This window comes from Rhinolophus sinicus, chromosome 10, assembly GCF_057876585.1.
Source record: "Rhinolophus sinicus isolate RSI-liver-muscle chromosome 10, RSI-T2T, whole genome shotgun sequence".
Taxonomy (NCBI): Eukaryota; Metazoa; Chordata; class Mammalia; order Chiroptera; family Rhinolophidae; genus Rhinolophus; species Rhinolophus sinicus.
In genome coordinates this window covers 864551-887214 of record NC_142510.1, presented here as the reverse complement: position 1 = coordinate 887214, position 22664 = coordinate 864551, and the positions used below count along the sequence as shown (strand labels likewise).

At 56.3% G+C, this 22664-nt stretch overlaps 1 protein-coding gene across 3 annotated transcripts in view; it reads left to right on the top strand.

Moving 5' to 3' along the window:
- The first annotated feature begins 1032 nt into the window (after positions 1 to 1032).
- SLC5A11 (solute carrier family 5 member 11) overlaps positions 1033 to 22664 on the top strand; it is a 32508-nt gene continuing 10876 nt past the window's right edge. The window contains exons 1-11 of one of the 3 annotated variants that reach the window (XM_019750194.3): positions 1033 to 1290; positions 1487 to 1683; positions 7563 to 7716; positions 9246 to 9317; positions 10500 to 10604; positions 11724 to 11783; positions 15217 to 15321; positions 16260 to 16365; positions 17883 to 17963; positions 18071 to 18276; positions 20597 to 20732. In XM_019750194.3, coding sequence (XP_019605753.3) covers positions 7582 to 7716; positions 9246 to 9317; positions 10500 to 10604; positions 11724 to 11783; positions 15217 to 15321; positions 16260 to 16365; positions 17883 to 17963; positions 18071 to 18276; positions 20597 to 20732 — 1006 coding nt within the window. In that variant the 5' untranslated portion in view covers positions 1033 to 1290; positions 1487 to 1683; positions 7563 to 7581. Of the gene's footprint in view, positions 1360 to 1486; positions 1684 to 7562; positions 7717 to 9245; positions 9318 to 10499; positions 10605 to 11723; positions 11784 to 15216; positions 15322 to 16259; positions 16366 to 17882; positions 17964 to 18070; positions 18277 to 20596; positions 20733 to 22664 lie in introns of all 3 variants that reach the window. The other 2 variants (XM_088801150.1, XM_074322883.2) reach the window with 2 other exon arrangements.

The window sequence follows — 22664 nt, the reverse complement described above, 5'->3', positions numbered from 1 at the left end:
ATTAAAAGCCCACGCCACCAAACCTAGATTTAACACCTGATCTAACAGTTTCAGCCTCTCCCAGAAACAGAGTCCTAAGCAGCCAGTCTGGAACTTTTGGTGAAGCACCATGCGGTCATCTGTCAGGTAAACCCTCTCCATGCCCCCCACAGACAAAAGAGGCCATCTGCATGATAAAATCCCTTCTCCTTCTTGTCGCTCAGAAATGGTGTCCTGCTCAGCAGTTACCCTGCCTTTTCTCTTGTGCACAGCTCTGTGGCCCCACCCTCTTTCTTCCCGTAAAAACCTCCCATTTGGTACAACCCCTCGGATCACCCTTCACGTTTAGTCTGTTGGATTTTGTCTTGTAACACAGTGAAATGTCCAAATCGTAATCATTTACTGCAGGGGCTTTGAATGACCGTGTGCAGCCATGTAATTGCCGCCCAGTTAACTTTGTAAGCGGGCATTTTCCCGCCAAATCGTGTCGTAACGCGGGGCTTTTTTGACATTTTCTCGCCAAAATTAGACTTTCCGTAAAATATTCATATCTTTCGATCTATTTGATATTTTTCTATGAAACTTTCAGTGTTTTAGTTTAAAAAGAGGTCTCTATTTATTTACTTGGCAAAATTTTTGCCGGTTCCAACTAGAGGCGATATGACGAGTTTACTCGTTTCCCACAAAAAATGTGGTAACGACACAGACATTCCATCGCCCAAAACGTGCCCTCGTGGCCCCGGTCTGAGTTCTGTCACCCTAAATCCTCTGTCCTGTTGTGAACGTCACAGAGAAGAGCTGTCAGGCATGCACTCGGGGTGTCTGGCTTCGTTCTGTGGGCCCAGAGTTTCCGAGACGCGTCCGTGGTGTCTCAGTGCCAGTAACAGAGACCATGGCCAGGGCCTGTCCTGTGGCCATGTGGCCTGGTGTGGCCACATCTCCCGTTCTGTGAAAGTGATGTATCCAGACGCTTGTTCACAGTCTCTTGTTTTGCACGTGCTAGTAACTCTTTTCAGAATCCTGAGTATCCAATGAAAGCCTTCCTCTGTCCCAGCCTGTCCTGGGGCCGTGGCCACATGTGGGCCCCTGGCTGTGGCTCCGTCACCCCTGACACTTGCTCTGTGCCTGGCGTTCATCTGGGACCCACGGAAAAGGGGCTGGACCGAGAGTGGTCACTGTCGCTGCTGCTGCTGTGCTCTCCTGGGACGTCCCCTGTCCTCTGCCGCCCTCGCCTGCAGCTCCCCTCCCCCTTCCTCCAGCTGTCCCAAGCTCGCCCGTCCCCAGCATGGAGGCCGGCCAGTGGAAGAGTGGGTGAGTGCAGCAGGACGGCCCTGGGCCCCAATGGCTCCCCCAGCCCTCCCTGCCATGGCCCCCTATCAGGTGAGGGCCCCGCAGAGGCCGTGGGTGGAGCTCAGGGGCCAGCCTTGAGTTCAAGTTCAAGAGTTTGGGCTGGGCCTGGCCTCTCCTCTGTCCCTGGAAAGATCATTCTCACTTTTCCTAATCCCAGCTGCAGCCTGGAATTTGGAGTTTGACCTGCAAGAAGTCCTATCAGCAGGCAGTGGAGGAGGCAGGGCCACCACTGTCCTCCCTGGCTCAGGCCGCAAGGGACAGGAGCCCGAGGGTCTTCTTCCTCAGCTGTCTGTGCCTCTCCTGCCTCAGAAGCACAGCAGGCTCCAGGACAGGTGGCTCTGCATCCAGAAGAAGGTAAGACTGCCCTTCCAACGCTCACTCTCCAAACTGGGGAACCTGGCCAGGGCAGGACCTGTGCTGACAGCAAAGGCTCCAGCTGTGAGCCTGGGGCAGGGGGTGGGGCCCAGGAGGGACAGGGGTGTGTTTGGAGGGGCAGCCCAGCCTCAGCTCTTCCTTATCTGTCACTGGGAGAGGTGACCCTCAGTCCAGCCCAGCCCACAGATGTAGAGATAAAGCAGGTGAAATTGTCTGTGAACAGTAAAACATTACAGGGCTGTAGTGTTGGCCACAGCTGCTGTCACCTACGAGGCAGGCAGGCCCCTTCGCTGTTCCCCGTGGGCACGTCCAGCTGGCACAGCCACCGCATTCACACACAAGGCCTGTGCGCTGCTCCGAGACTTGCCCACGGTCCGCAGACGGTGAGTGGCAGGGCTGCGGCCCGGCTCCCGGGCCGTGTGCTGACCCACCACGTCTGGGGCAGCGGCTGGGACAGGGCGCCCCCAAGGGCATCCTGGGGATGGGACTTTGAGGGGGTCACAGTGTGCAGGGTATATGGCAAAGGCGCAGAAGTCCCACAGAGCTTGGTGCACAAGTGTTTACTGGGTGCTCTGGTGACAGAACAGAATTCAACCAAGGCCGCCTGAGGTCTCATTGTCTCTATGAAGCGATGTGTCACCGGGAGGTTTCCATAGGCAGAAAGAGGGTGGGGCTGAGAGGTGAACTGAGGGGGTTAGTTCAGGAAGGTCACAGTCCCTTAGGGGAGGCAGAGGGTCTCATCAGGCAGACACCTCAGACCTCACACCTCACGAGTGCTGAGCAGGCCATTCCAGAACGATTGCTTTAAAATTCCCCCCCTGGGAGGGGCTGAAGCTGCAATCAGGCTTGGTGACTCAGCTGAGCAAAAGTGACTGATTTTGGCCCCATGTTGTTTCTCTTTTTTAACACTGCTTTGGGGACACAGTGTGAATGAGACACAGTGGTCCTCGCCCTCGCGTCCAGTGCATTGGGGACAGTAATGGCAGCAGCGGGAGGCACACAAACCGCTGTCATGCTTGATTCAGCCGTGGCGAGACGTCATGTTTGCTCTGATGACAGATAACTTAAGGACCCAATTTAGGCTGAGGCCAAGACAAGGCTCCCTTGGGGATGTGACAGGAGGGTGACGTCGGAGGGACGAGGAGGAGTTGGTCAAGCAAGAGTGTAGGGAAGAGCACTTCAGGCAGAGGGAACAGAATGGCCAAGACCCTGAGGCCAGAAATCATGTTCACAGGATAGAAAGGCCCGTGTGAGAGGAGGCTGTGCCTTGGGGAAGCTGCGGGCAGGAGAGGGGTCTGCTCGGATTCATGGCCAGAGCTCTCCCGGCGTCCAGGCCGGGACCCAGTGCCGCTGGAAGGAAGCAGCAGTGGAGTCGGGAGGCAGGGTGGAGGTTGCTGCTGCAGGAAGTCGCCTAGGGTGGGGTCAGGGGTCGGGAGATTCTGGCAGTTGAGACATGTGGCATGTGTGTGGCCGTGGCACCTGGGGCTTGGGCACAGACGCCGCCCAGAGTGAGTGGACGACCCGAGGGCGAGCCCTGCATTTCTGGCGTGAGCGGCAGGGTGGCTGCCGTCACCTGTCGGGCAGATGCTGCTCGGCCCCCCAAGCAATGCCTGTCGGCGTGTGGACGGACAAGCCTGGTGTTTGTGACGTCTGTTCTCTGCAGGCATCGTGAGCCCAGGTGATCGCTGAAGGGACAAGGCGGGTCCAGGAGAAAGGCCCTGGGTGCCCTGGGCGTCATGTGGTAGCCTCCGTGGGCTGTTTGGGGGAAGCTGCCCGCCCGGCCCTGCCGGGGGTTTCTTTCCTAAATAGCGGAGCTGGGGCTCTTCCTACTGGCTGCGGACGGCCTGGCCTCTGCTTCCGCCAAAGTGCCCCGGAATCTGCCCTCTTGGCCTTTTTCTAGAGCCCTGCCCGTAACAAGCCCCATAGCATCAGCTGGGGGACCGGCCACATGTGGTCGTCCGGCCCCTCCCTGTGGCTCTGGGCCCCGCTGCCCGCTCTGCCTCACACACTGGACCCCTCCCACCACTGGCAGCTGCTCTGGCCATCCCAGACGAGAGCCGGTCAAAAGCCAGGCTGGTGGCTGTGGCGGGGGCAGCTACCTCCACAGCAGGTACCACAGAGGAGTGGCCAGAAAGGGCGTGAGCGGGGCCACCTGGGAGGTGCCCTGCAATTTCCCTGCCAAGGGTCCATGTGACAGGCAGGGGTGAAGAGCTCGCAGGTCAGGTCTGGGTGGAGCCCTGGGTCAGTCATTGACTAGCGGTGTGACCTTGGGCTTTGTTCTCCATGACTGTTCAGTGGGGTTCGTCAGACCCGACCTAGGGGTGCTGTGTGCTTTCTGTGAGCTGCGCACACGGAGGGGGGGCCAGCATCGCCTGACCACAAAGTCTACGCCCTGTGCTTTTTGTTTTTTTTCATGGTTTTCATGGTTGTTTTTTAATGGTTTTAGAGGATCAAGGTTCTGGAACTGACCACGTTACATAATGAACGTGCTCAATGCGTTTCCCAAACGTGGGACACACATCTGACGATTGTCCCCATTTCATAGACAGGTCCTCAGACAGCTTAGTTGTCCAAGATCATGAATGTGGTAAGAGGTGGTGATGGCATTTGAACTGGTTGGTGCGGTCCTGCCGTCCCCACGCCCGTCACCACACAGCTGCTCGGAGGAGGACGTGCTGCCTGTAGATAAACCTGCTCACTCGATGCTCACTGTCACCTGTGGTCAGTGCGGGCCCCTTGCCCAGGTTCTCTGTCCCCATCTCTGGGTCTGTCCCATTCTTTGTCCCCGCTGATTTGTTTGTCGTCATTGGCAGCTGTGCCTGCGTCCTAGCCAAGTACTTACAGTTTTATAGGTTTGAATGTGTTGAACACACATGGATGGTGTTATGCCATCAATCTTGTTCTCTTAGTTTCTTTTTCTTTCATTATGAAATGTTTCAGATGCACAAAAGTTATAAAGAATAATGTCGCTCCCCTTCCTCCCCCCACCTCCCGCTGCAGACGCACATGTGGGCGTGAAAGCTGTCACAGTGCCCAGCCCTCCTGCCACGTGGTCCCCAGTCTGTCCCTCACCCTGGCCGTGGAAAATTCCCACATCTGTGAACGGAAGTGGGTGACGGCCAGGCCGCTGGGCTGCCTTTTGTTCTTGGCTGCTCGTTGCTGGACCCAGGGCAGGGCACTCTTGCAAACAAGACCATTGTTATAAGGCTCTGCACGGCTCCCTGCCCTCCCATCCAGGGTCGGCCCCTCGCAGGAGGCCAAGCGGGGCTCCTGGGGCAGCGCCAGGGCTCAGGGCGCTGGGGGTCGTTTCACAGAGTGGCTCTGGACTCACACAATGTGCCCACGAGGGTGGGGGCCGGGGCCGCTCCGCTCACCACTTTGTCCTCCGTGCCCAGTACTGAGCCCGGTGCACAGCTGGTGCCTAATAGGTGCTTATGGAAAAGAAACAGAGAAAGGGAGGGAAGGAGTGAAGCTGAGGAGAGAAAGAGAGAGAAGAGGAGGAGGAAGGGAGGGGAGGAAGGTGGACTAGCCCGTACAGGACAATGCCGCGAGCTTCGTGCCTCGTTTCCTGCCTGTGGAATGGAGGTGTGAGGTTTGCCTCCCCGGCAGGTGAGGATGGGAAAGGGGGACAAGTGTGACGTGAGCTCCATGCCTGGCACGTCGGTAAGTGGTGCCCAGAGATTTGCTGAACAAGGGGCACCTGTGAGCTTTGGCTGTGGCTTCACTGGGCCGAGCTCCTGGGCCCACCGTGGAGACACGGCCAGTCCCTCCAGGCCCCCCCTTTGGACCCAGGAAGAGCTGGTGCCAGCCGGCCGGCCCAGCAGGGTGACAAATACGTTGTTTATCTGCCCCCACCCCTCTCGGTGCCTGGCAGGCAGAGGCCTGGAAGGGGCAGCTGGTGGGGCTGGGGACAGGGCAGGGCTGGCTCGCCCGTCGCCCGCTGCCCTCCTCCCTCCTTCCACCCCTTCCTTCCTTTCAGACCTGCTGGGTTCTGGAACACTCTACCCCGTGCCCCAGTTCAACATCAGCGTCCACTTTAAGCTGCTTCCCACACCCCTCGTCCTGCTCGTCCCTCACGTCCCCTGTTTTGGAAGCAGCACGTTGAAGCGGTTGAAAATGCAGCCTCTGAAGTCAGGCAGACCGGGGTCCGAGTCTCAGCTCTGCCCCTCGGCAGGCGTGGCCACGCCTCCTCGCTCGTGAAGAGCAGTAAGATCATACCTACCTGAGAGGCGTGATCCTCGAGACCCTCCAGCCCCCTCCCCACAAGCCTCAGAGCCTGCCTCTCCCAGTTACGGCCCAGAAAGCGCCGGAGCTCCAGCGTCTGCCCGCCCTTCCCCTCCTCCCTGTGAGCTCTCCGATTCCATTAGCCGGCCTTGAGGGGATTTGTATCATCCCATTTTACAGATGACAGAGGCTCGGGGGCGGGGAGGGCTGGGCTGGAATCGGGGCTCCTGGCCTGCAGCCCGGCATGCCCGGTACTGGCAAGTTTGTCTTCCCTCCTGCCCCCTCTCTCCTTTCTGTCCTTCACCACAAATGCTGTGGCTCAACAGTGGCTCAGACGGCTACCACGTCCCAGGTCTGACAAGCTGTGAGCAGCCTCCCAACAGAACAAGAGCAAGGCCCAAGGTCAGGGAGACAAGTTCAGAGCTGTCCTGGGCGTGGGAAGGGAACGCGAGCTCACTGAGCTCCCACTGAGGCGTCGTCTCTAAGGGAACATCCAGCTGCTTGTAGGCCCCTGGGCTCTCAGCTCAGGGGACGTTGGTGGCTGTCACAGCTGAGGGGCATCTAGCGGGTACAGACCAGGGTACTGCAGCTCTGAAAGTCATACGTTTTCAATGGGTCTCCCTGGGCTGGGTGACCCCAGGGCTGAATTCCTCCTGGAGCTTCCAGGGGAGAATCTGTTGCTTTTTCTAGTTTCTAGATGCCACCTACAATCCTTGGCTCGTGGCTCTGTCCCTCCATCTGCGTCCTTACACAGTCTGATTTCCTGTCCATGTCTAAGGACCCCTGTAAAGGCGTCCTGAGGTGACCCAGGTGATCTAGGACAGTGTCCTGTTTTACGGACAGCTGACTGGCAGTCTTAATTCCATCTGCTAATTTAAGTGTCCTTTTCCATGTCAGTTCATATTGAGGTTCCGGGGATAAGGGTGTAAACGTCATTGAGGGGGACATGATGGTACCCCCACAGGAATCCCACTGAGCACAGCTTAGCACAGCGGTTCCAAACGTATATTCTGGAGCAAGATGGTTTGCCTTCACCTCCCAGCTCTGTTTACCTTGGGCAAGTTACCTAGCGTCTCTGGGCCTCAATTTTGCTGTCTGCAAACTGGTGTTAATAAGAATAGTTCCTGCTTTGCAGGTTTGTAAAGCCTTGGAATGATGCCTGGCGTGTAGTAGGTGTTATGTAGGCGTTTATTCACTACATGCAAATCTGTGTCCAGGATTGAAACCAGTGTTTTCCGGCCGAGTCTCCCACGAAATCCTTGGCTTGCCTGCGCCCAGCTGTGAGGTACCAGGGACACAGAGACAGGTGTCCTGCTGGTCTCTCATGCCTGGACGTGTGCTTAGTACGTGGAAGAAGGTGGTGAAACCATCTGTGCCATTTCCATGCTTATTCTTCTTTAGGTTTTGCCAGATGAGTGAGTGAATTGGTAAAAAGCCGCTGTGGGTTTGGCATAACTTCCCTGTAAATATTTGTTGAACAGAGGAATGAACGGCTGGGTGGAGGACTCTACCCTCAGGTCTGTCTCCTTCACACACCCCTCCCGTGCGTCATCTTGCTCAGCTGTCCCAAGGAGGTGCCTCGGAGACGGGTGAGAAGGGCGGTCTGGCACCTGACACACTCTCCCCCTCCACAGGCCCAAGTCGCTCAGCACCATGGACAGCGGCCCCAGCAGCCCTCCGCCCACGCTCTCGGACCCCCTGGACGCATTTCCCCAGAGAAGCCTGGAGGCAGGTGACATCACTGTGCTGGTTCTCTACTTCCTCTTTGTCCTGGCCGTGGGACTCTGGGTAAGCCAGGCCGGGGAGGCGGGGAGGGGAACACAGCCGCTCAGGGCCTGCGGTGCCCAGAACCTCGGCAGTGCAGACGGTCACTGCTGTGTTGGGTGCGTGCACTGACGTTACCTCATGGAATTGGCACAGGTCCGTGTGCAGAAGGTGCTGTGACCGTACCCACGGCACAGCTGCGGGATGCTTTTCCCCCTTACACACCCTCTTCTGAAACGGAGTTGCAATTTTCTGCTTCTATCTGTTCACTTCAAGTTCTGTGTACTTTCGTCCTTTTGTTTCCCATAGAAGAACCCCTGTCAACATTTTTATATAATGCAGGTCTTGTGGTGATAAATCCCCTCAGCTTTTGTTTGTCTGGGAAGCTTTATTTCTCCTTCATATCTAAGGATAACTTCGCCTTATACGGATATATTATTCTTGGCTTGTGGCTTCCATCTTTCAGTATTTTGAATATGTCATTCCACTCTCTCCTGGCCTGTAGGGTTTCTGCTGAGAAATCTGATGATAACCGGATGGGTTTCCTTTGTAAGTTACCGTCTTTTTCTTCCCGGCTGCCTTGAGAATTCTTTCTTTAATTGAGTCAGATAGTTCTCATAGGGGTCTTTTATTTTTTTAAAAAAATGCTTAGTTATCTCTCTTCTTCCACGTGAATCATTTCTAGATTTCCGTCTTTGAGCGCACCAATTCTCTCTTCCATGTAGTCTGCTCTAATTGCTTTCTAATGCATTCTTCAGCTCATGTATTGAGTTCTCCAGAATTTGTGTTTGGTTCTTTTTCACTTTCAGTCTCTTTGGTAAAGTAGTCTTCCATTGATTAATTTCATTCCTGAACTACTTTTCTGAGTTTTCTCGTATCTTGTTGAATTCCTCATGACTGCTCTTTTGAATTCTCTATCTCATAGATCACAATCTTCCGTGACTTTGGGTTTGGTTTCTGGAGAAGTGTCATTTTCTCTCTGTGTTACTGTGTTACCTTGGTTGTTCCTCTGCCGGTGCACTTGACGTAGTGGACACTTTTCTTGTTCAAGTACCTTTTGATTTTAACAGTTCAGCGGCTTGACAATTAGAGGTCTTTCTTTTGTTTTCCAGCAGATGGTGCTCTAATGCAAGTTTTGGTTTTACCTGCGCTTCTTGTGCCTTTGGGTCAAGGTAGAGGCAGAGGGGGGGCGTGTCACTGTGGTCGTGGGAGTCACTGCCTGGGTGACAGAGGTGGTGGGTGTCCCCGCTGTGTCCAGGTTGCCTGGTCTCAGGGCACTACCACCACCATTGTGGGGGATGTGGCCGGTTGGGGCGAGCCAGGTTCATGAGCCCACTATGCTGTTGCCTGGCTTCTTACAGCCGTGACACCACTGGGCTGCAGCTGGGACGTCACAGAGCTTCTGACAAACTACAAATCAGACAAAACATAGTTGATGTCCAAATCTGGCCTGCTGGTCTCCCACTTTAGATTCTGTGGCCGAGGCCCTCTTGGGATGCCTCTGCTTCTTAATAGTATTGTTTCCCTTCACTCACCCTTCTGCTTTGTTTCAGTCCACGGTGAAGACCAAGCGAGACACAGTGAAAGGCTACTTCCTGGCTGGAGGGGACATGATGTGGTGGCCGGTAAGTGGTCTCTGGCTCGACTCAAGTCGTTTCTCAAAGAATTTCCAACTGCTGATGTGCCGTCTAGCGTTTGTGGTCTCAGGACTCTTTCGTTGCATGTTGTGTGGACGTCACAGTCTCAATTAGAGAAGGCTTAGCTCCGACTCAAACGTATTTCATCAAAAAGAGAATTCATCTGCTCACCTAAGGGAAAAATCTAGAGCTGAGCTGGTTTTAGGTATGGCTGAGCACATGGACTCAAATTATATTATTAGGCCTGGTCTTCCCCTCTGTTTATTCTTTCTATTTCCATCCATCATCCATCCATCCATCCATCCATCCATCCATCCATCCATCCATCTCTTCTTGTGGATGGGAGCTTTTCCCAAATAGGCTCAACGTCATATCAAAAAGATGCTTCAGACCTTGCATCCTCTCAAGTTGCAGCTCAGCATGGAAAGACCACCTGCCTCCAGGGCAGTATCCCTGGAAAACGTGTCATCTCTGAGGATGTCCCATGCCCGTCCCAGTGCCAACCCCCGTGGCCAGGGGAGTTTGATGCGCTGACGGGCTCAAGCCTGGGTCACACACTCCAAGTCTGGGCTGGGGTGGGGGGCACCCTCCCCTGAGGCATACGATGAGAAATGCGAGGGGCTAGAGCCAAAGTGGAGGCCATTACACTATTTTATTTTCAAGTGGGTCTACAGGCATTGACACACACACACACACACACACACACATGCGTGCATGCACATAGCACACGTGGACATCGGCCTCTACTTCATGGACCCTGGGTAGGTGGTTGGGGATAATAGTTTTACTAATGATCTCCTCAAATACTACAGGCCCCCTGATTCTCCTCCTCATGAAGCACTTTCTGCAGCACCTGTGATCCTTCCCTCCAGGGATGCCGCATACAGTTGTTCACGTTGTGCACTGCACAATCCTAGGGGACACAATTGACATTTTAGGCATCTTGGATATGCCTGTTTATTGTGCTGATTTCTGACCAGTGGAAGTGAGAGTCTTGGGGAAGGAGAGTCTTTTTCTAATTTGAAAAATGTGCCGGATAGGCTAGGAATAGCTCTGTCTTCTCCATGTCTCCTTTTTTCTTCATCCCTTCGGAGCATGGGAAGAACTGGGGGTGAGGAGGCCGCACCCCGGACCTTGGCTCCAACATATGACCTGTCTGTCTCCCCACAGGTAGGCGCATCCTTGTTTGCCAGCAACATTGGAAGCGGACATTTCGTTGGCCTGGCAGGGTCGGGTGCTGCCGCGGGCATTTCTGTAGCTGCTTACGAGTTTATTGTGAGTGTTTGGCCGGGTCACCCTCTCCGTGGTGGGCAGAGCCTAGGAGACAGCTGTGTGAGTGCCTGGAGTGGCACTTTCTGAAAAATCAAACAGGCAGCGCCAGGGCACCCCCAGTCAGCACAAATCAGTTTGACTTGCATGGCCAGGTCCCCAGCAAGCAGAGGTGTGGGGAACAGGACTCAGACTGCCCCCTGCTGGGTGCAGAAGATAGAAGGCATGCGGGGACTGGAGGGCATTCTGCATTTTAGATGCCAACTGGTGTCACAAAGATTACAGTGGTTCTGACCTTTTGGCCACCCAGCAGATACCTAAGAGATGGGGCAGCTGTCCCGCGTAGCAGGGGTCATTCAGGATAACAGTTTTCAGAGGGGAAGGGGATGGGCTTATCTTCGTGGTAACTGACGTTTTAGTGTTTACTCTGTGGCAGACTTAAGTACGTCACATACGTTATAACATGACGGGGCTCCACTGCCGACTAGAACGAGCTGTGTGACCATGGGCCAGTGGCTTGCCCTCTCTGAGCCACATGTGTAAAGTAGGGATAATAGCATTTCTTGCACCCTGGAATCACTGCGAGGTTTAAAGGAAATGATGCCTGTAAAGGGGCAGAGGAGGGCTAGGGCACAGGGAGTGCTCCCTGAGCTTCCTGTCACTGTGTCCTTGCAAACGACCCAGGGCAGCTCTGCCACGCCCATTTCACAGTGAGAAAATGCACTCTCCCGGTGTCACCAGCTACTGGTCAGCGCTGCCTGCCCCACCGGCCTCGCAGCCTTGTACTAACCACTGCCCCCCTCACACACACACACACACACACACACGGGGACACCTGGTCACGGGAATGGCGCAAGGTTTAGGAGACACTGAGCTAGGAGTGTCAGAGACGCTTCTATTGTCACTGGTCCCTCCTCCATCCCTTCTCCCATTTAAACATGGACACACGATGGCCCAGGGCGGTGGGCCGCTCCGCAAGTAGGAAGTAGGAGATGGAAGCAGAGGCCTGGCTGGCGGGTTACCTGGAGCACCTACCGCTCTCGGAGCCCTGGTGTTGGGGGGCCTTGGGCGGGCCGTGGGCGGGGCCGTGGGCGGGGCCGGGTCCTGACTGCGTCTCTCCCGCAGGGTTTGTTTTCCGTGCTGATCCTGGCCTGGATCTTCCTCCCCATTTACATTGCGGGGCAGGTGAGTCCCCGCGGCGCTCTTCCCCTGCCCCCCTCCGCCCTCAGCCCCTCAGCGGTCCCAGCATGGAGAGGGACGATGTGCCAGGGAGAGTTAGGACCTTGTCCCTAGCGGTCCCCACTGGTGACACATCAGAGATGCACCCGGGACTTTCAGAGTCTGGAAGGACTGGGCTCAGAAACGTTCTTTCTGTGATAAAACTCACGTTCTCTCTTTGCTGCCTAACACATAACGTGGTACTGCTTTTAACTACATGTATATAGGATTCAGTAATTGTTTTTTTCTCCTTTTGCGTGCAAAATGGTAATAGTTATTTCTGGCTGATGTGAAATATCATACTTTTTGTTACCAAATCATGCTGCTTTAGTCTTTTTGAAAAAGTAGTTTTAAAAATCGTTTCTGATCTTACGGCCAGCTCTCAGTCACCTGTACTGTCTCGACGTAAGTCTATTTCAGATGTTCTGCTCCAAGGTCAAAAAGATACTCCCCTATGTTCTCTTCTGGAACGTGTCACGTGGAAGTCCGTTAGCCACCTAGCGCGGACTTTTGTCAACCATGTTTTGAGAATAGGGTAATGCTGATACCGCCCCGCAAGAGAATTACAGGCCAGTCTTACTCACAAATATGGGGAACAGACTAGACTTCCTGGCCTCCCCCCCCATCTCCCTCCACCAAGTGCCTCTGTCAGCTCATTCATTCATTCACTCACTGGAGAAGCACCAATTCAGCTGCGTGCCAGCTCCCGGCAGCCCCACCCCAGGGAGATGAGCCCCACCTCGCCAGGCTCAGGGCTCCGCAGCCAGGCCGGGTGATGTTTTCCCGCCTGCTGCAAACCTTCCCTTGCCCTCGGTGCTGCTGTTAAGCCCTGTTGACCCCCCAAGTCCTCCTCGAAGCCACCAGTCCTGCAGGAGCCCTTTCCGACCTGACTAGGGAACCTCCTCCACTGGATCTGCATTGGTCTGTGTCGTGACGAAGTTGAGATGTCTCTCCCTTTGCACTGTGTCTCTCCTGCTAGACCAGGGTTCTCAGCCTCTGCAGCAGTGACGTGCTGGGCCAGACGTTCTTTGTTTTGTGCGTGATGGTCTGGGGCGTATGTCCCCAGCCTCTGCCCACTGGATGCCAGCAGCGCCCCTCAAACTGGCAGCCAGGATATCTCTGGACATTGCCATGTGTTCCCAGTGAAGGTTCAGTCTTTGGGGTGGAGAGTCACTGCACTGGGGTGGCCGTGGGTCTGTCCTGTCAGACTGAGCTCTAGGGGACGGAACCAGCTCGTCGTGCTCTGGACGACTGGTCTGGAGAAGCGCCTGGCACCTCGTAGATGCACAGTAAGACTTTGTTGAAATGACCCAGTATCGGGCGCACAAAGGAAGTGAGATGCGGAATAAGCTCACACCAGACCTGGCACCAACAAGGGACGGTCCTTCAGCAGGGGCACCAGAGTTAGCAAATGGGAGAGCTGCGCTGCTGAAAAGTTGGGTATCGGAGGTGATTGGGGGCCTGCAGGTGACGAGGTTCCCGTGTTGTTCAGAGAAACAGGTGGCTGAAGGGGATGCCCACCTGCTGTTGGGGCTGAAAAACTAAGGTGTTGCCTGTGGGCTCTCAGCGCTGTCCCTGAAGCCGCTTGCACACGGTGGAAAATTCTAGAAGGGGAGGAAGCTGGTGAAGAATGCTGGGCAGGGCTGAGGGAGTGGGGCGTGTTTCCCAGGAAGAGGGAGGGGTTTTACCTGAGGGGAGGATGGGAGTGTGACAATGGCTGAGGTGGGGACTTCGCACAGGTGCTGCCGTCCCCTGGCCGCCCCACTTGCGGGGGGGGGGGGGGGAGACTCAGGAATGAGGGTGTCACCTCCCAGCACAGCTGCCACTCCTCCTTTCCTGCTGGCTTTCACACAGCGCCCTGGGGCTGGCTACCCCCTCCCGTGAGGCCCACTAGTCACTGTCTGTCTGTGTGTGTGTGTCTGTCTGTCTGTCTGTCTCTCTCAGCCTCGCTTGCTGGCATATTGCCTTCCCGGCTGCTTCACCACCACGGCCGCCAGGCCCTGTGCCAGTGTCACACCCCCCAGAGTTAGATTTCTCTATCCCAGCACTGCTGCCGCCTGTTCATCAGAAACATCCTGTGAGTGGAGGCCGTGCTTCTCTCTAGGACGAGATGCAGGCAGCCAGCCGCTGGCGGGGGTCCAGCCCCCAAATGAGGCCAGTGGGCCATTGCCACTCACAGCGGAGACAATGCACCCCTTATCGGAGGGGCTGACACCTCACGTGCTCTCTGAGTAGCTGTCACACCAGCCAGGAGTGTGCACTGCACTCGGTGGGATCCGGTGCCTCTGTGTGTTGGTCCCCGAGAGTGTCAGGGCTCAGACCAGTGCTTGTGGGACATGCCAGCTGCGTTCGCAGCAGATCCGAGGGTCGAGGCGAGACATTCTTGGGGTTCCAAGCCCAGATGGCCCTTCTGGGACGAGGAGGAGGAAAGAGAAGCTTGTTCTTTATTCTATTTTAAAATGTCCATTTATTCCTGAAGTTCTTTCTTTCTTTTTGGCCAATATTTTATTATGAAAAAAATTTCAAACATGCGTGGAAGTTGAAACAGTTTGACACTAAACACCCTGTATTTTCGATTGCCAGGTCCTCCCATGAACAATTTACTGTTGTTGTGCCACATGTGACTGTCGGGGCATCCAGCCTCCCCTCCCAGCTTCTTCTGCCTCCCGACTCTGACCTTGGAAGGGAGGGTTCACCACTCATCACGGCCGGGTCCCCGTTTTTCTCCTTCCTGGGTTAGAGCAGCAGCAGCAGCCTGGATAAGGGGCTGCAGGCACCACCCTTACGCTCTCCTTCCCCATCTGAGATCTGGCTCCTGCCAGAAGAATGGTTATTGGCTTGAGGTCCCAGAGTCTAGATCTGGTGTTGTCTCAACCCCACGTTGCGGGTACCATGGGGTGAGGAGGTGGGGAAAGGACGTGCCCAGCTCCAAGAAAGTGCCACCCAAATAATGGTCCTCGGGAACATGGCCCAGTCCCCGGGGTGACCCACGGGGGTGACAGGCTTCGGACCAGCCACCGTCGGGCATGAGGGACCTGCTGTAATTCACTGTCGCCTGGTGGGACGTCTGTGCAGCCAGCGCGGTTTGTGATAGAAACCCCTGCTTTTTGTGGTGATTTAGCTGAAGGGTCACAGCAGGGCAACCCTCCGAGCTTGGAACACAGACAGATGGAGAAGCTGGAGATGATTTTAGGTGCTGGCACGGGGCCACCGACAGTCACGCGGTGAAACCATGTCCTTCCCCGGTGCTCCCATTTCCTCCTCCCTCCTTGAGTCTCACGTGGAGAACCCAAGAAGACCACCTGTGCTTCTGAGTGTGGAGGGTGGGTGGGGAGGGCCAGAGTCTGAGGCCACGTGCCCCAGTCGGCGGGTGGGTGGGAAGATGTCACTCTGTCCCCAGGTCACCACGATGCCGGAATATCTCAGGAAACGCTTTGGCGGCAACAGAATCCCCACCACCCTGGCTGTGCTCTACCTGTTTATCTACATCTTCACCAAGATCTCGGTAAGGCCCCCTCCCCACAGGGCAGTCACTGCCCATGCGTGAGCCCATGGGGGTGAGGGAGGCATGGGCAGGAGGTCGGGCGGAGAGGTGGGGGGAAGGAGTCCTCACCCCCTCCTGCCAAAGCTGCTTTGGTGGCATCTCAGGCAGGTGCCGGTCACTGGGGCTCCCGAGAGCCCTTGCTGGGGCCATGACCAGCCGTTACCCACTGAGCCAGCCCCGCTGCCCCTCGGAAGGGCCGTGCCTCACACGGAAGCTGTCTCTGGTCCAGCGGGAGGGTGACAAGCAGAGGAGTTCATCAGTCCGAACAGTAACTGGCTCTGTGCCGTGAGGAAGCCTTCTGAGAGGAAGGGGGTGGCATTCCAGAAAGAGGTTCTGGGCCGTGCAGAAGCCTGGGCCGGGGTGAACTTGACCTGGCAGCGGACAGGTTGCACTCAGAGCGCCTGGGGGACTGGGAACAGGAAGCAAGGAAGGAAATGAGGCCGAGTGGCAGGCAGGTCAGGAAGGGCCTGGCTTGTGACTCCACCTCTTTTATTCAGACGTCTTGGGGGCAGTGGGGCAGCGCACAGCTTTCACGGGGAGCAGGAGGGCATGTGTGAGGGGATTTGATGGGGGTGTGGAGGCTGGCGTGTCAGAGGCCGACATGGACCATGGAGGCGGCGTTGTATTAGCTCAGGGAAGCGGGTCTCAAATGTCACCGTCCACAGGGCTCCCGTCTGAGACCCCGGAAGAGGTGATGAAGAAAGGACAATATATGACTCTCCTGTGTTTGCCAGAATCTAAGCTGGGGTTGAGTCTAAGCTAAGGGAGCCTGTGCTGCACATGCCTGTTCTTTCATTCATTCATTAACTCATTCATTCATTCATTCATCCATTCGTTGATTCACTCACTCATCCATTCACTGATTCATTCACGTGTCCAACACCCTCGTGTTCCCACAGGTGGACATGTATGCAGGCGCCATCTTCATTCAGCAGTCTTTGCACCTGGATCTGTACCTGGCCACCACGGGGCTGCTGGCCATCACCGCCCTGTACACTATCACAGGTATGACGGAGTGAGGTGACGCCAGGAGAGGTGGGAGGGGCTGGGGCCACCGCAGGTCTTCCTGGCCCATCTGCTGGTGTCCCAGGGTGTTAGGACCACTCGTTCATTCAGCCTCTGTCCATTCCCCCGGAGGATACGCTTTCCCTGGGCTGTTGTCCTATGGAAGAGGGAGGATTTACAAATGCACCCCAACTGCATCAGACAGGCGACCAAGTCCGACAGAGGCAGTGGCCTGATGCTGGAAGGTCTCCGCCAAGTTCTCGGCACTGAGTGAGCCGTGTGCCTGGGGCCCAGAGACAGGGAAGGGCTGCTCACAGCTGCCACTTCTCTTCGTGTTTCCTGGTTTGGGGGGGGGTGTCCCCCACTAGACTGTAAGCTCCGTGAGGACAGGGGACGTGCTTAGTTGGCCTCTGTAGCCCGGCCACGTAGAAGCAGGTATTTGGTGAACGATTGACTCAAATACTAAACATAGTGGCTGGTGTGTGAGAAACATTAGAGTAGAAATGATGGTGGTTTCAGCGCTGCCCCCTTCAGGGTCTCCGACCCTCAGGCTGCCCAGTGGCGCAGGGGGAACCCAGGCCAGGCCGCTCCCCATTGGGCGGGGCCTCTTCCTGGCGAGGGAGGTGGGGCCACAGGACCCCACCCCACGTGCACATGTGTCCTGAATGCTAACCTTGCCCACTAGTGAACATGTTCATATCAGGTAGGTGTCCGCACCCCTTTGGGGAAGAAGGAAAGAGGGAGGAATAGGGAAGACACTGGAAAGATCAGAATTCATTAGATTTTTCTAGGTGGCAAAACCAACGAGAATCCGCTGAGGGCAACCAGCCTGTTTGGGACCCTGTCAGGGCTCCAACGACCTGGTGCTCTCATCCTGTCTCCAGGGTTGAAAATAAAGGGGACTGGGGCCCCAGCCCTGCTCTGACGTCGCCTGGAAACTGCTGTGTTCAAACCCCGTGCCTGTGCAGGGGCTCAGCTGCAGTGGTTTCTTGTTCCCCACAGTTCATTCTGTGGGTGGCCTGGCGGCCGTCCTGCTCAACTGTGGCTGCACGTCACCCAAACAGCTGGCTGGCGCAAGGTGGCCTCATACGCACGGCTGGTGTTAGCCTAGGCTGCCAGCTGGGCTTCCCCATGCGTGGGCCGTCTTCCTCCCCTGGGCTGGGTTCCTTAAAGAAGCAGGGGGGCCCTCAGGGAGACACGGGAGCAGGAACAGACACTGGAGGGGCCCGGGAGGCCTGGCCTTGGGGCTGCACAGCACTCACCCTTGGTCAGAGAAAGTAGTTTGGCCTCGCCCCGCCTCGAGAGGTAGATAAATCAACGTCACCGACAGAGGGAGCCGCAAAGTCCCATCTCAGAAGGGGCACCCGCACAGGGAGGAGATACTGCGGCCGTCCTAGCGGGCAGCTACCGCTGAGCAACGTCCAGGGGTGGGTCTCGACCTGCGGGGGCTCCTGGGTGGCCCAGCCCGACTCCTGCCATCTTTGCAACGGCCGTCACCTGCCTGCTCTCCCCACCAGGTGGCCTGGCTGCGGTGATCTACACAGACGCCCTCCAGACTGTGATCATGCTTGTGGGCGCGCTGACCCTGATGGGCTACAGTAAGTGGGGCCCCGCGTGGCAGCGCCTCTCCCGGTAGGGACCTCTTTCCCTGCTGGCTGTGCTCCAGCAGCCCCATCGGCTCACTGGGACTCCCTCTTCTGTGTAGGTTTTGCTGCCGTGGGCGGGTTGGAAGGCCTGACGGAGAAGTACTTCACGGCTCTGGCCTCTAACCGGAGTGAAAACAGCAGCTGCGGGCTGCCCCGCGAAGACGCCTTCCACATCTTCCGAGACCCGCTGACCTCTGACCTCCCGTGGCCCGGGATCCTGTTCGGAATGTCCATGCCGTCCCTCTGGTACTGGTGCACGGACCAGGTACGGGCAGCGGCACTGGCTGGAATGTTCTGTTACCGTAGCGACCAGGGGTCTACGTAGCACTTTAGAAGCTCCACTGCAGTCAGGGCTCATGAGAGTGTGACTGAAGTAAGGAGCGTGGAGTCAGGCCACTGAGTTGGTGCAGGAGACGCTGCAGAGCACGTGCGCAGGCCCCCACGGGCCGGACGCCTCGGCGTGAAGAGCCACGTAGCACGACCCAGACGGTGCCCCTTTAGAGGCGGAGCCCCCCGACCTGGTCCTTGGCAGACCTCGGGCAGGAGGGCCCTTGGGATAGCACAGATGGAGGCTAACAGCTCGGGGGTATAACCCAGACCTACTGTCTCACGTCTCTGAGCCTGTTTCCTGTTAGGGGGTTACTGACAGTTACAGAGAGGGCAGCTGAGGCGTGTGGTCTTCTTGCTGCAGGGACAGTAGATAAACAAACATTAGAACAGCTCCATTTCCACTGCGGTTTCTGTCCCCACGCCTGTGACAGCTCCCCGGCTAGTCTTTATTCATCTGCACAAACCTTCGCTTGAGATTTCTCAAACCCTCGTCAGCTGGGACTGCAGTGTGTGCCCCTGAGGCCACCTGCTGCCCACCTGCAGTGTTTATGACCTGCCTCAGTCCGCGGGCGGCTCCTTCCAAACGCCAGGCGGGGCGGGAGGGCCCCGCAGCCCCTGACCACAGGCGTGGCTGCTGAGCTGGATGCTGTCGCTCCAGGTTTCCCGGTGCTTTCCCGGGACACACGGTGTGGCTGCTGAGCTGGATGCTGTCGCTCCAGGTTTCCCGGGACACACGGTGTGGCCAGCACTGCGTTAGGCTTGTCCTGTGAGGCGACTTTCCTGGTTCACAGCTTGAGAGCACGTTCCAGATCTCTTGGTTCTGGGGTTTATCCAGAGCCTTGTGGGAGGGAGAGCCACCCCAGCTGCACGTCTGTGCAGAAGCCCACGGGCCTCCCCACCCCAGGGAGGGGACATTTGTGTGATTGCGGTGGGTGCATGATAGGTGCCGTGACTCATTCAGGGCTCCCCATTTTGTATCACCTTTCATTCCTCTTAGTTCACTTTTTTCCGACTGAGATGTTACTTACCAAGGGCCCCCTACAGCCCCCGTAGGGTCTGACAGTTGCAGAAACTGACCCCTCAGTCTGTGTGACCAGGGCTCCTCGAGCTCTGATGGCTGAAAGGGCGTGCCCAATGGGCACAGGCTCAGCTCATGCCAGTGTCCTGCAGTTAGGCCATTAGCCATGGTTGCGTAGCTCATATGCGTCCTGCGTCATCTTGCTGTCCTCTGGTAGTTGTGTGACAAGGTCCAGGCCCATGGGTTCTGAAGATGAAACGTGCCCCCAGATTCAGTGGTCCTTCCCAGTAGATGTGTTTGCCTGTTCCGTGGGGCCTGAAACATTGTTCGGGTGTGTGTGGCACTGGGCCACGCTCCACCTCTCGGCACGTCTCCCGTGAAGGGTTCTTGGCCGATTTAGTGAGGACACTTAGCGGTTTGTAGGAAAAAAGCAGTTCAAGCATAAAAGGGCATTTTCCTTAACCCACACGACTAGGGGCCAAAGGGTGGTAACAACCATGAAAGCAACTAATATTTGCCGTGCAGTTACTCTGTGTCAGACGCCATTATAAATACTCTAAATGTTTTTACTTCATTTCATTGTCAAACGGCCCAAGTACTCTCCCCATTTTATAGAGCAGGAAACTGAGGCAAAGAGAGGTAAGATTGTTTGCCCAAGGTCATGCCGCAAAGAAGTGGGGAGGTAGGATTTGAACCCAGGCTGTTGGTCTCCAGAGTTGCTGGCACTGTAAACCACACTGTGTCATTGGAAGTTGTCTCTCTCTCTCTCTCTCTCTCTCCAATTCCTCATTTTCTTCCCTCTGAGGTGACTTCCATCTCAGGAAGCCTTTCCTGACGTGACGGATGGCGGAGAGGCCGACGGGATGGAAGCTGCCCTCAGTCAGCACCTCCCCTGGAGGCCGTAGGCGGGGGGCGTCTGTGCTTTGTCTCTCAGGAAAACATTGCGTGGAGAGCTGCCAGTGGCCTGCAGTGGGGCATGCTGTCCTGTAACCAGTCATGGGGCCAGGGGTGGAGTAATTCTACAGAGACTTGAACGGGCCAGGGCCAGCCCCCGGGACAGAGGTGCGGGGAGGGGCAGCGTGGGGTCATCGCTGTCCCACCTGGGCCACCAGGACTGAGAACAGTGACAAGAAGCCGCAGACCGAGACCCAAGCACGTGACGCCGTCCCGGGTGCTGCGCACTGGTTTGCCTCCGGGGAAGCCCCCTCAGCTCCCAACCACCACAACCGTCTTCCAGGTGATTGTGCAGCGGAGTCTGGCCGCCAAGAACCTGTCGCACGCCAAAGGAGGCTCCCTGATGGCCGCGTACCTCAAGGTGCTGCCCCTCTTCATGATGGTGATGCCTGGGATGGTCAGCCGCGTCCTCTTCCCAGGTAAGAAGACGGCTGCGAGGAGGGGCGTCATGTGCGTCGCGGCCCCTGGCTCGTGTTCTGAGTGAGCGCGACCGGGGTCCCTTCCTGCTGACTCACTGGACACACCGTGCTTCCCAAACCGGTTCAGTGCAGTTGTCCTACGATGTCTCAGGCCACGTGGAGTGGAGACCCCTCGGGGGCCTTGTCTCAATTCCGGTGTTTTGAAACCACAAACTAGGCTGCAATCTCGAGGCCCCCGGTGTCAGCTCCCTGAAGTCTCATGGTAAGAGTGCCTCTCATGCTTTAGTGTTTGAGCCCAGTAACTTTGATTCCGTGGACCCCTTTGGGGGTATTTTACTTCACAAACATGAGGGCTATCAAAGCGTCCAGAGGATTTGCCATGGCTTTTTTCTTTTTTTAATATGGTAAAGGGATGGAGCTTCCACCATGGGAAGTAGACAGGACTGGGGGCGGGGGTCATTCTTGGGAGTCACTGGGGTATCAGACAGTGGTAGTGTGTACGGGAGAAAGCCTTCCGCTTTGTGCCCAGTGAGCGGGTATCCGCCAAGGCTGTTAGAACTGTGCAGGGCCCATGGCACAACCCCCACCCCCATGCCCCCTGTGCCTTAACCTGCACAATGTCATGAAGAGGTAAAGAAACGCTAGGATAAAGTTGTTCAGTAGGTGGCCCAGTTTTGTCAAAATGATTCAGGACAGAAAGAACCGGGAAGAAAGTGTTGGGGTAGGGAGGTGGGGAGCTGTCCGTGGTGCTAGACACTGGGCTCCCGGGGGGAGGCAGAAGCCCAGGTGGGAAGTCACCAGTCCTGTTTGCAGGAAAGGGGAGCCGGGCTTGGGGTACATGCAGCCCCCCTCTTCTGGGACCCACCCTGTAGTGGTGGAGGAGATAGAAAAGTGAGTAAGCACGTGACGGACGTATTCACTGGTTTTGCTAAGTGCTGGGCAGCGCCCACGGCGGACAGGGTCTCCATGGGCGGCCTCTGTGAAGCAGCAACAACTGCTGATCCACGTGGATGGTTTGAAAACATATTTCAGAGGGAAACCAACCAGATTAATGATGGACCGTATGCGGCAGTTAAGGAAAAGAGGGACCTTGGTCACTCCTAGGTTAAGTGACAGGGCTGGAGCTGGGTGAGCCAGGATTTAATCCCAGTACATCTGCCTCCATCAGCCCTTAATTGTGCTGCTGCCTCTCTCAGAAAATCACCCTGTGAGCTTTGGGCCAGTGTGTGCAAGGTCAGTAACAGACCCTGACCACCGCTCTTAGCAGCCAGCCAGCCAAACACCATTATCGCGACATGGCCGTGTTCCGCGCGCCTAAGGACTGTGGAATGTGTCAGACAAGTCTGGTAGTCAAGAGCAAGGAACACACAGTCTATATGGAGACACTCGTGTGTGGTGCCAGCAGTACATACGAAAGGAACTGGAGAGACAGACGGAGGTGGGCATCAGGTACTGGCAGGCCCAGAGCAGTGCTTCTCCAGAGTGGGCCCTGCCCAGCAGTGTCACCTTGGAACCTGTTAGAAGTGCAGGCTTTCAGGCCCCATCCAACAACTGCTGAGTCCGAATCTCTGGGGCTGGAGCCCTGCAGTCTGTTTTTATTTAGCAAGCCTACCAGAAGACTGAGAAGCCCAGGCCTGACGTGCCAGACTTGGGGCAAAGTGCTGCCTTCCCGGCCCCCGTCTCTCCCCATCTTGGCTCCACCAGCTCCCCACTGAATTCCAACGGGGTCCGGAACTGCCTAGAGCGTGCTCCGATCCTGAGCTCTCATGAGCCTGGAAAACAGCCTCTTCCGCTTAGTCCACCTGAGAAATGGAACTCTAGTGGAAATTAAGAGAGAAGCAAAATAACCCTCAAGACAATAAAATACCAGAGTCTACAAATGTCCCTATTTACAAAGCCACCTGAGACTTAGCCACGATATTTATTAGCTGT